Source organism: Tiliqua scincoides, chromosome 1 (assembly GCF_035046505.1).
Source record: "Tiliqua scincoides isolate rTilSci1 chromosome 1, rTilSci1.hap2, whole genome shotgun sequence".
NCBI lineage: Eukaryota > Metazoa > Chordata > Lepidosauria > Squamata > Scincidae > Tiliqua > Tiliqua scincoides.
Window position 1 is genome coordinate 280,509,246 of NC_089821.1, and position 13,051 is coordinate 280,522,296.

The following is a 13,051-nucleotide window of genomic DNA, read 5'->3' on the forward strand; positions in this document are numbered from 1 at the left end:
GCTCAGTTTTGTCAGCTGCTTCAAGATCTCGCCATTCTCAGCCGTTCAGGGAGCTGCCGGTGCCTTGAACTGGTGACCTTCTGTTGTTATCTTCGGGCTAACAGAGGCTTGACTGCATTCAGGACTATCTGAATAGTCCTGGAGTGAGCATCTCCAAAGACAGTGCCTCACAATAGTCTACCTTCAGGATTACAGAAGTGTGAGGATGTGAAGGCATTATTGTCATGTGTGAATAGGTGGCAAATATTCTGAGGGGCCTCCACATTTCCCTGAAGCATCATCCAATCTGGATGGCAGCCTTCCTATCTTGTGTGAGATGATGGGCTGTACTTAGTCACCTCCAGATGGAGACTCTTCTTGCTGTGAGTTTGCTAGGGCAGGCAGACTTGTCAATGACCAAGCTATGGAGAAGCATTTTTTCCCAGTACTTCTTATACATGTGTCTGTGGGAAAATCTCACAGCCAGTCCCCAGGCCTGAGCTGTTTCCCATTCCACTAAACAGACAAGCTGCCCGAGGATCAAAATACCGCAGTGTGGGAGGTTGAAGACGGAGATGTGGGTGGGGGGAGCAGGGGGAGTGCCTGATGGGATACAAATGGCAAGATGCTCAAAGACTAGCTAACTCACAGAGGCTGGGCTCACAGCCAACAGGAAATTCAGGATTTTGGTTTGGGGGCAGAGAGAGTTTCCAGGGATGAGGGCGTAAACAGTCCCACCACCGCTGTGTACACCCCCAAAACCGAACATAAAAAGGACTTAGTATGCAAAAGGACTGTGTCCAAGATCTGAAGTGGGTCAAGCCCTTCCTACCAATTATTGGAAGGACAAGTCTATATGGCAGTGATTTTCAACCTTTCTCATCTCACGGCACACTGACAAGGCACTAAAATGGTCAAGGCACACCACCAGGTTTTTGACAATTGACAAGGCACACCATGCTGCCAGTGAGGGCTCATATCTCCCATTGGCCCTATTAATAAATGCCCTTTCCCCAAATTCCTGTGGCACACCTGAGGACCACTCATGGCACACCAGTGTGCCACGGCACAGTGGTTGAAAATGGCTGCTATATGGAGTCATCAGAAGCAGCTGTCAGATCTACAGGCAACTGAGTTTCAGGTTCATGGAAGTCCTGGTTGTCAGTTGGTGAGGCTGGAGGCAAGCGGGGTTTTTTTGTCTGGGGCAGGAATATGGTCAGTTTCCAGAGAGGCAGTCAAAACAGCTAAAGCTTGCTATTCTGGTGCAAGGCAGGTAAGGAGTTCAATCCCAAAGGCAGCAAGTGAGGTGAGGCACAGGCATCAGTAAAGCAAGCCAAGTCGCTCCAACCAGAAAACCAGGCCTAAGTCAGTAAACGTTCGACTAAGCTGCTCCTGGCTCCCTAGAAGATTTCTTGAGTTGATGAGCTATAGTGTCCGTTCGCAGGCATTTTATATTGGTCCTAGGAGCAAGCTGGACATGGATGGAGTGGTTTCAGAAGAGCCCATTCACATCACCAATATTTCTTCACCACCTGACTTTGGAATCAGAAGTAGCCCAACCCTGAGGCAAAGGAATCAACCATTTTGAGGTGCCATTAAGGCAAGCCTCAATAGCCTTAATGCCAGTTAAGTGTCAATAGCCAGTTGCGTGATCACCTATGGTTGATAAGAATTGTATCCAGCATACCAGACTGAGAAGCTTTACAGACATTTGTTCTTTTTTCCTCCCATGTACCCATAAATGCCAAACAAAGAGACAAAATATATTATTGCTAGCTGGATACCCATGCTTTGCAACACTATTTAACTATTATTTAACACTATTTAACACTATTTGCAACACTATTTAACTACTTAAAATCTGTTTTGACTCCTATAAACTTTCCTTTGATTGCAATGAACAATTTAAATGTAGCACAACTACCCCATGGCAGGCAACACTCTATAATTATTCAAAGTCATGTTCCATTGAATGACATGTCCAACACCGCATTCATGTTTAGATTGAAATTCCCTTTAATTTGAAACTTATAGTTTTTATATAGAGACTGTGCTGATCTGTGTAACTCGGGGTGATGTTGCTGGTACCTGGGCCACCGCTGCTCTCTGCACCTTGAGATGATTTTGTTTGCACTTGGCCACTGTAGCATGGTTCACCACAGGATTACTCTGCGCATATTTCATTACCGTATCGTTAAGTTGTTTCCTCCTTTTATTGTCGGAGTATTGCCAGGAGCCTTCATAAAGACAGGAAGAGGTGATGGCTGTGTCAGGAGTGAGGTGCAGTCAGACTAAGGGAGGGATGGGGTGTTGGATTCCTCAGGTTCACGCATTGAAATGGCCTCTAGAAAGGTCCTGCATCACCTCCTCACAGGGTAACCTTCAGCACCAAGATTCTCATAAAGTGTGGCCTCAGAGATAAACTCGAACAGTTGCTCAGTCACCACCAGCTCGCATAGAACCCCATAAGTAAAGTGTTGGGACAGGTGCATGAGGCAGAGTTTTTGTAGTTGTCTCCCTTGCTGTCATGGTAGGATGGACAGCTCCTCTCAGTTGTCTACCACGTGCCTCACGATGTGCTCACGCACCTCCCTAGCTATTAGTTGAGTGTCATACATAAGATAGGAGAAGGACCGGAACAGGCAGGCTCTGTCTCCTGTAATGGGGATGATAGTGTGAGGCAGTATCTCCCCATTAATATTTAAATTCCCAAATACCTACTGAGTTAAATTGAGGGACCCTCAGGTGTTATTTACAGAAACTACAGTCAAGAGAAAATGCCTCCTGTGAGGGAAGCTAGAATGTGCCACAGAACTCTGGAGCCAGTACCCCTCCCTAACTCTCCTGTCACTGAAACACAGGGAAAAATGGAGCCTTCCCTCCTGTGAGGGAAGCTAGACTGCATAGTTGTGTAGGGCACATGCTTCTCGCAGGCAGGGGAAAAAGTCAGCCAGGCCTAAGTATTAGGAAGGTTTCTATAATTCACTCTCAGCTATTTTTTACAGCAACTACAGTCAAGAGAAAATGCGCCACACACCTCTAAGCAGAGCAAGTGCTAGTGATTGCAGTGTAAACAGTAAAATGACTGTTATTTTTCTGTTACTGTAGTGCAGAGGTTTTCACACAGGGGCATCGCAACGCCCCAGCCTGAGGGCCCTGGCCTCTTTGCCCTTAAGGGGCGGGGGCGGCCAGGAGGCAGGGAGGAGGCAGCGGCGCGTTCCCCAGGATTGCGCCGCTCAGGGGGCTGCAGGGGCTTGGCTGCACTGACCACAGCCTCCCAGGGGTGCAGGGAGCCCTGCGCGAGCCCTGCTGCGATTGCGCTCCACTTCCAGGTTTGCACAGGCAGAGTGCGATTGCTCACTTTCACTGCTACTGACCTGGGGAGCCCTGCAGAGGCTTGCGCAGGGCTCCCCGCATCCAGGGATGGCTGCTGCAGGGACTGGTGAGTGCACCCCAGTCCCTGCAGCCCCCCTGAGTGGCGCGATCCTGGGGATCGCATCACTGCCTTGCCCATGCTGCCTCCCCCCCCCCCCCCCCCCCGCAAGGACTTACTGCAGGTTTCAAATTCTGGGAGAGTTTGAAAACCGCAGCTGTAGTGTTACAACCCTTTGCCATACTAACTTAAAAAGGGTTAAGTTGAAAGGACCGGTCTGGCCTCAGTTGCCATGGAAACCACAGGCCTCTATCAGGCAGTAGCACAGGGGAAAAAGTCAGCCATGCCTAAGTAATAGGAAAACACATTTTACCCCTTTTGACCCACCCCCCTTAGAGGTCGAATTTCTAAAATTTCTTAGAGGGTGAAAATTTCTAAAAATCCATTCTTCGTTCTTATGTAGTGGAAGGAATATCCTCCCCAAATGTCATGATTTTAAGATGGTGTGGCAAAGGATTATACCACTAAAGGTGCAATCCTAACCAACTTTCCAGCACCAAGGTAAGGGCAATGCAGTTCTGAGGTAACAAACATTGCCTTACTTTGAGGAGGCCTCCATGACTGCCCTCCAACTGAAGGATGCAGCACATGCCCCACTGGTACAGCTTTACCAATGCTGGAACGTTGGTTGGGATTGCGGCCTAAGAGTGCAATCCTAAATCCCCTTTAGGCTGGTGCAAGTCCCTTGCACCGACCCGGGAGTGTTGCAAACATGCCGTAAAGCACATTTGCTCCTCCTCAGGAGTCAGCTGGGCAGGCTTAGGGATGCACGCCGGCCCATGGAGGCTGCATCCAGCCTCCATGCTGACCTGGGGAGGGAGGGTTGCATCGGCCAAGCTTGGCCAACGCAGAGGTCTGGGGAGGGTGGGGAGGAGGCAGGAGGGAGGCGTTCTGGGGTGGGGAGAGGGTAGGCAGAGGGCATTCCAGGTGGTGGGTGGGTAGTGGGAGGCAGGGCTGGGACCTGGCAGCTGCTCCATTCTCCTCTGACTTGTGCCACCTCCTGAGGTGGCGCAAGTCCAAGGAGACCCAATGGGGCTGTGGTGGCTTCCTGGGGGTAAGGGGAAGAGTTTCCCCTTGCCTCCAGCTCAGCTGATTGTGGCCCCAAACTTTTGCTGGATAGAGCGCAGTCCTACTGGCCTGCCTGTGCAAGATAGGATTTACAGCAATTAGTGTTTTGTGGCTCAGATCTAAAGAAAGATGTCCTGAACTTAGTCACTCATCAATGCCCAGCCCAAACCCCATGCAACCCCCATTAATTTCCATGGGACTTACTCAGGAGAACTTCTTACTGGACTTCTGCCTTGTTTGTAGCTGGGACTTTGCCATCTACATTTCCTAACTGAGACACTGAATGTTGGGACAGAGTTAAAGCTACAATGCCAATCATCATGACTTCCATGTTCTCATGTTCTCACAGCTTCATGTGTGGCTTTTAACCTATCAACCACAATGTCATTTTTTATTTTGTGTTCAGGTGACAGAGGCCTGAAGGGAGAGAAAGGGGAGAAAGGAGACAGAGGAGGAGAATCAGGTAAGAGAATTTCTGAATGCATTACGCAAGTGAGTGACAACAGGATATGGGTATCTTGTGGTCTTCAGTGCTCCTTGGGGGCGCCTGGTGGACCACTGTGAGATACAGAAAGCTGGACAAGATTGGCCCTTGGCCTGATCCAGCAGGGCATACTACAAAGGCCGTGCCACACTGCATTCCATCCAATTTGCATGCACAACAATAGTTCAGTGTTTCTGTATCATAGAGTGGGTGTTGATACACTTAGGCCCAAAACCTAACCAACTTTCCAGCACTGGCATAGCTGTGTCAATAGGACATGTGCTGCATCCTGCAGATGGGTGGCATTCATAGAAGCCTCCTCAAAGTAAGGGAATATTTGTGCCCTTACCTCAGAGCTGCATTGCCCTTTTGTTGGTGCTGGAAAGTGAGTTAGGATTGCGCCTTTAGTCACGTTGTGGAACCAGAATATGATTGTGGTGGTTTGCCCAGAAGGGCCTAATCTGCTACCTCAAAGAACTAAGCACAGGGCTGGGGATGGGCTCTAGGCGCACCAAGTCCTTTCACCCTCTCTGATGGTGACTGGAAGGGAAACAGCTCATAATTGGTGGTTGCTGCCTGTGCTTTCTGAGGTGCTGGGACCTGCATTCTGGAGAGGGAGCCCCTTATTCTGTTGGATTGCAATCTAGAGAAGCACCAGCATGGGCAGTGAAAATTGTTAGGTGTGTAACTGGAGCTGTGTATTGCTTACTCTGGAGTGAGTAAGCCTTAGAGCCTGGGGCTGGGTTTCTCAAGCCCCACAATATCCTCTCGCCTGGCTTTCCTCCCCACTCTTTCAAGGCACAGCAGCATTGCATGGAAGGGCATCATCAAGAAACTGTTATGTGCAGCAGCACACCATTCCTTCCCCTCAGCCTCAGCTGAGCTGACCAGGGCATCTGAGACCAGTCATGAGTGATGAGGCTCCAGACATTGAATTACCCGCATGTTAAAATGTAGTGGGGAGTCTGAAACGCCCACACTCTAAAGTGTATCCACTCACTGAATGGCCTGAGAAATGGGCTTCTTCTGGGGGATGCAAAGCAGATATCCTTTCTGTTCAAGGGCATAAATCTTCCACTTCCCCAATGGACACATGGTCCCAATTATCCACCGATGATATCTTTGTGCAGCTGCGGAGACTCGAGGGTTTGTTTTTCTAAGCAATCATGTTTATTTCTTTTTCTTATATGTTCCCTTTTGGTAAAGGATTGGCGAGGGTAATAGGCTCAATAAAAACAAATATTTGAGAGGAACAAAGGCCGTGGGGACCTGTTGGATCTTGAGCAAAGCTGGGAAGGAGGGGGGAGAATTCACACACACACGCGCACACACACAAACACACACACACACACACACACACACACACACACACACAGACCTGTGCTGCAGAATTCTATAGGAGAGGAATTTTGGCTGCCCACTTTCAGGAGGAATCATTCAGGGAGGGTGGTCCCACAACACATTGTCACAAGCCTCCAAGCATCATGCCAAATACATGTTTGCGTTCCAGGCAGATTGAGGGATCTGGCTCAGGAGAGGGTCAGGGGAGCCCTTGCAACTGACAGGACAGATACTGCAAAGGCTGCATTCAGCCTCATTCCTAAACATGCTTCTGTACAGAGGAACAATACAGACATTCATGGGCATGTTCATAAGCCATCGAATCCAGTATCCTGTTTCTGACCAAGGGCAGAAGGATTTAAATGGTCAGGAATTAGACCACCTTTCAGCTAGATCAGCCATTTTCAACCACTGTGCCATGGCACATTGGTGTGCCGTGAGTGGTCCACAGGAATTTGGGGGGAGGTCATTTGTTAGTAGGGCCAATGGGGGATGTGAGCCTCCACTGGCAGCATGGTGTGCCTTGCAAATTGACAAAAACCCGATGGCGTGCCTTGACAATTTTAATGCCTTGTCAGTGTGCCGTGTAATGAAAAAGGTTGAAAATCACTGAGCTAGATTGTCAAAAGAGGCTAAGATGACCTATGTTATATGTCCTCCCTGTTTCTCCAAGCAGAATTGTGAAGATATTCAGAGCATACAAAGCTGCCTTAGTTCTGAGCCAGCCCACTGGCTCATCTTGCTCTGCTTTGTTAACACTGGGTGGCAGCAGCTGTCCAGTTCTTCAGGCAGAGAAAGGTCTTTCCCAGCCCTTACCAGAGCGGCATTCAGTGATTGACCTGCGACCTTTAATATGCTGAGCCTATGTATCACTGAGCTACAGACCCTCCCATAGTTCTCCAGGCCCTTGTCCTGAATGTTCATTTCTTCTTTTTGCTGAACAGAGGTACAGGGAAAGCCCTGCAGTTTTCCCAAGAAGAGACACACCTGCTTTCACCTTGCTGTGTTATAAACCTGGGATGCTTGGCATGAACTTGGTCAATTGCCACTTACTAAGTTTAACTGAATCTGAGCAGGGAGTACTCTTTGGCATATTTTCCCCAAATGTCTGGCTCTAGACTTAATTGAAGATGTTTCTTTAGTCAGATTTGGGTACATTGAGAGTTAAGCAAGTAGGATTGTGTGTGTGTGTGGGGGGGGGGGATGGTGCTAACTATCTGGTGCGTTTTGATTTGCCCTGAGCTCCTTTGAGGAAGGGTGGGATATGAAATGAGACAACTCAGTAAATAATATGTAAAAATAAAAATAACTCTCCCCACAAAGCAGGTTTGAAGCAGCTAGGATGTGGTGCTCAGTTGTTCAAATCCATTTGTGCAATGTGTGATGTTTATACCTGTGTGACCTAGTGGTCAAACTGGCAGTCTGGCCCCCCAAACTAAAAAAAGTTCCCTCACCAGTCATTCCCTTGAACAAATCATTGCATGACTTATATCTGTCATGGAGTGCCTCACATCTGCACATATTTTGCTTACACAATGTCCATTTTTTATTTGGTACATGTTGAACGTTAAAAAATGAATCCCTTCACTTTGCACAACAGCACATCTGCAGGCTGAAAGATGATATCTGGCAGCAGAATTCTGCATCTGTGGCCAAGCTAAGCTATAATTGCAAGGGCTCCTGGGCCCTTGATTTTAGAGAATCTCAGCAGAGCTGCAGAGGGCTGTGTGGTACAGAGTCAGGTTTGCTGTGTCCAGGTGCACAAATCTCAAAGCCTTCCACCATCTCTTAACAACTGCCACTTCACACTGACATACTTGATGGTGCCGTGACAGTCACCTTAGGGTGGAAAGGGGGTCATCTTTTCCAGGCTACTCAATTGGCAGTATATTTATTAACTGCTGGTTGAAAAAAGGTTGACTTTGTTAATTTTATTGATTCATTACAGGGCACAAAGTGAACCATTTTGTTCCTTCCTTGAAAATGTTACTGGACACAACTGTAAATGTGAATTCAAGTCCTGCCCTGTTTCCCTCCCCGCCCCCCGTATCCCCTGTTCCCGCTTAGTACTCATTTATGAGAAGTCTCCATTGTGTAGAGCAGGTGCAACTGTAAAGCACATGCCCAGAGGTGAAGTGTCTGTTCCAGCAGGTGAAATCTCCCATTGGGAAAGGATCCATCCACACCCGACAGCTGAGAAATGCGGTTATGAGCCAGGAAGGAAGCCCAGGCTATTCCAAAAACAGTGACGCCTGGGGTGCCCTTCTCAGAAGGGTCATAAATCACTTCCAGATGTCTCCCGCAGGGCAAGCACTCAGTTCTGCAGGAGACCAAAAGCAGCCCGTGAAGACAGCTTCATGGGCTGGGTTGTGGGTCTCGTGGGAGCAGCCCCTCGGAGTGGGGGAGAGCTTTCATCCTCAGCAGGACCAGAAGAAGCATGGGCCAAAGGGGAGTGTCACAAGCAGACTGGCGAAGTCCTTTGCTTGCTGTGATCCCAGCTATTGGCCCCACTTAACCTGTTGGAATGATGTCTTTTGTTCCTGTTGTTGTGCTGAAAATAACTTGGGCTGTTGCCTGGTTGTTAAAATCTGCTTTGTTGGGAGGAGATTGTTTCCAATTGAATGTGTGGAACGTGTCCTTATGTATCCAAATGCACATATGTCTGAGATAAAGAGGTGGCTGCCATGGAGAATCCTTGTCCACACTAAACATGATGTTTGCACAGATAATTCTGGAGAACACAGAAGGGTTTTCTCTTGTGGTACTGTTCCTCAGACTTCTGGTGCACAGCCTCTCCCTCTGAACATACTCTGCCTTCTGGCAGCTCATGCCTCTGGCAGCCCATTTGTTCCATGGGGACTGTGCAGAGATCCTTCCATGGAGGAAAAGAAGAGGCAATTGCCAGCTAGTTCTGAAATAACAGAGAAACATCAAGAGAGCAAAACAACAGCTCTGGGGACCCCCCCCCCCCAGCTTAATAAGCTGACAGCCCCTTCCCTGTTGCAAAGGCCTTGGGATGATGTGCTGTGCAGCTGGGTGGGGGAAGAAGTGCTTTGCTCTCCCCCCCCCCCCCATCCACTCCTTTGGACTTTCTTGCACTCAGTTACTCTCCCCCATGCCGGGTTCTGAACACGTGTGCAAAGTAACCATGGGGTGAACATAGATGGGGATAAAGACACCTGAGGAGGAAGTTTCAGGGAGGAACTAGCTGGCAGGAGAAGGGTTTGGTTTGCAATGGCTATCCACCAGGATAACATGATATGAAGGCCATTTGGCTCTTCAGATCAGAGTGGGACACGCAATAAAGGTGATGTCTTTTTAGTTGATTAAAGCATTGCCTACTTGGTTAAACTTGATTTATCAGTTAAAAGTTACAGGCCTCCTTTCTGTGCTTCTTCTGAGATCTGTTTGATGAGGTAGGAACACCCCTTAGGGAAGACATTTTTAATTCTATTTGTTTTTCCCCCTCCCCCCTCCCCTGCAGCACCTGTCCCAGATGAGGGGATTCTCCGCCTAGTGAATGGTTCCGGCCCTCATGAAGGGCGACTGGAAGTTTTCCATGACAGAGTATGGGGGACCGTTTGTGATGATGGCTGGGACAAGAAGGATGGTGATGTGGTGTGCCGGATGCTGGGATTCCGGGGTGTAGAAGAGGTTTACAGGATGGCCGCATTTGGGCAAGGTAAACAACAACAAAAAAACACAAAGTGCAATTAGCACAAATGTGGTACCTGCTGAATCCTACAGGGCAGTTTTGGTATCTGGAGGCCTCCCCTGGGGTGGGGAGAGGGTGAATCAAGGTTAGAATGACTCATATAGCTGACATAAGTCTTCATGGACCTGGGTCAGGGGATTGAGGCTGGGAAGGAGGTTAGGATACTAGCATGCACTGCTGCAACTGATACCACCCCCATCCTGGCCCCAATCTGCCCTCCTCCCCATCCTATCATCATCCTGTTCCATTGCCAGTGGTCTTCCCCAGTCCCCCGGTGCACGGACGAGGCTGCTTGTCACTTGGGGCAGTAGCCAGGCCACACCAAATGGCTTGTCACTTTTTGCAATAGGTGTGAAGGACACCACACCACCTGAATGCTCATTCCAGTGGTGTGAGACCCTAATAGAATTGGGCCGTTCATCATATTGACCTACTGTGCAAAGTTGATGTGAGGAGTGTGATAAGATGATGCAGTGGCATGCATTGAGCACCCCTAATGGGCCATAGCATGGGATGGAGTGTTTTTTTTTAAGGCAGACTGACCCAGGTTCACTTTCTGCAGCTCCACCTAAACGGTTCAGGTGATGCTAAGAACATTTCTTTGCAGGAGACCCAGATTAGCCACCTGTAGTCATCAAAAACACTGGGCAAGATGGACAAGTGGTTTGTTGTTTAATCAATCCCTCTTCTGAATTTTTCATTGACAATTCACTCAAAACCTTTCATATTCAAAAGTTACACAGTGCTATATTTTTGTAATGTATAAGATGGGAAAGCCCTGAAAGTCAATGACAACATTCTGAATTTTGAAGTAGCAAAGATCAATAGTTTGAAAGTTTTTGCAAATGTCTCAGCCCAACAATAATCCAAGAGGAGTGTCAGGAGCTTGGGAACCAGGCATCGTATAAAGAAAAGAAAAACCTCACTTGTATGCCAAGCCTTTGATTTAATTCTCCCCTTGCATGTTTAATGTAATGGTTTCCTCTGTGGCTGAGAGGTTGGGGTTAGCCATGCTTGTTGGTGTGGTTAAGGACCACCCAGGCATTCTCTTGCCTGGCAACTACTTGCACGGGGTACCCAGTTTTCCATACTTGCCCTGCTGAGCCACAGCAGATCATGCAGTGATGGGACAGAAGAGCTCTGGTGGTCTCTGTGCCACTGCTGTAGCTGTAGCTATGTAGCTGTAGCCTTCTCCTTGCCCCTTGCCCCTTGCCGGTTGTGGAGCAGGGTGGTCTGCACATATTTTGTCAGTTGTATGACCAGCTTGTGCAAATGTGTCTGTGGCTCTGATCCAGCCCATTCCATTCCTCAGTCGTGGCTCAATACTTTTACATACAGACTTGTGCCAGTTAGCCTAACATGCGGAGAAGCTTGCCTATTCTCAGAACTAGGTGTCAGAGGCAGTCTCATTTTTGGCAAGGCTCGGCGCAGTAATTCAGACATGCAACGGCCCCTGAGCAACCATTCAGGAAGTGTTTGGGGGGGATGCTGGGATCATCAAGAAGTACTCATTCATGGGAACAGGCAGTTCTACATGGTTCTTCCACTTGCAAAATTTCTTCAGTGGCAGGAGCAGCTTCTTGTATCTGATGCAGATGGCACCTAACAAGCCTGAAGCCCAGCATTGCTCTTTGAAATGAACATTGCAGAAGTGAACAGGGCATGGCTGGATAACAGTGTTCTATGAGTGCTGTGTGGAGCTTCAGTTTCAATTCCACCTCCAGCTAATTGCAGAAAAGTTGTATCTCGGCCATGCAGACACAACCCAGCTTCCCTGTGGTGATAACATCCAGGGTGCCACTTCGCCTCTAGACTAAAGTAACCCCAACCCAGTTGCCCAGGTGGAAAATGCTGGTAGGGCTTTGGCAAGTGGGAAGGAATTCCAAAGCCTTTGGGTAGCCTGTGTAAGTGTCTGGGTACATTCTGTTACACACCTACTGTGACACACTGAGCATGTTCCTTGAGAGATTATGACAAGCCAGAAAGAGGGAACATTATTGTGGGTTTGTTGGGGCCAGAACTTGCCAGCTAATGGTGTGATCCAATTCTCCTTCCAGGAAAAGGACGTATCTGGATTGACGATGTGGCTTGCAAGGGGACCGAGGACAGCCTGCTCCAGTGCAGCTTTTCCAACTGGGGAAAAACAAACTGTGGGCATGCTGAGGACGCAGGAGTGAGGTGCTCAGTGATGTGATAAGGAAGTTCAGCGACCAAAGAGTGAACAGAGGATCCATTGAGAAACAGACTGTGCAAACTCCAAGGCTGGCCAATATAAGCAGCCCCATGTCTGTCTGTCTGTCTGTCTGTCTGTCTGTCTGCCTTTCTGCCAGCTGCTGGCCAAGAGGAAGAGCAGGTATTCAGTCTTCATGTCTCTCAGGGCTTGCTAGAAAGTCTACTGTAATTTGTCCACCTTTCCTATGATCCTGCCAGGCCAGGCTCCTTCAGCCTTTCTCAATTGTTATCGCTTCAATTTCTTCTGACATGTAAACCAAAGTTATGGGATGCCCAGCCATTTAGGTCTTCCATTTTCAGTAGAACTGCTTTGATTACACAGACTCTGAATAGCCCGTGATGCTGATTCTGTTAGTGCAAGCCATGTATGATGCATCAACCAAAACCGTGCTAGAGCTCCTCAACACATGATGAAGCCTGTGGCAGGGAGCGGCTCAGCTGAGCTGAGCTATGGACATGACTTGTTTGCTTAGCATGCTGCTGGTGGTTGCTTTCTCCAGAATAAAAGAAATGAAGTTGGTGTTATTCTGCCCTTGTCTGTTTCCTATGACTCAGGAGTGTTTTATGATTCATTGTTCCTGATGAATGGACTGGAGTCCTCAAGGTGAAGCTTTGTTATGCTAACAAAGCAGGAGAGTTAAGAAATGTGAGCACAGGAGGTAACCCTGCTGTGAAGTGTGTTCTTAACATGCAGGATTTCTGCAAGTAAACCCTTCATGTTGGAGAGCAGTCTTTGGGTTTGTGCACACCTGTCACTATCTCACATAGTATACCATATGAGTAAGAAAAGCCCTACTGA

The 13,051-nt window shown here is 48.3% G+C and overlaps 1 protein-coding gene across 1 annotated transcript in view; it reads left to right on the forward strand.

The window, feature by feature from the left end:
- The window catches only part of SCARA5 (scavenger receptor class A member 5), an 81,540-nt gene extending 68,833 nt beyond the window's left edge, over positions 1-12,707 (forward strand). Inside the window, exons 6-8 of the mRNA XM_066611988.1 lie at positions 4,887-4,943; positions 9,790-9,987; positions 12,078-12,707. Coding sequence (XP_066468085.1) covers positions 4,887-4,943; positions 9,790-9,987; positions 12,078-12,214 — 392 coding nt within the window. The 3' untranslated portion in view covers positions 12,215-12,707. The remainder of the gene's footprint in view (positions 1-4,886; positions 4,944-9,789; positions 9,988-12,077) is intronic.
- The last annotated feature ends 344 nt before the right edge of the window (positions 12,708-13,051 follow it).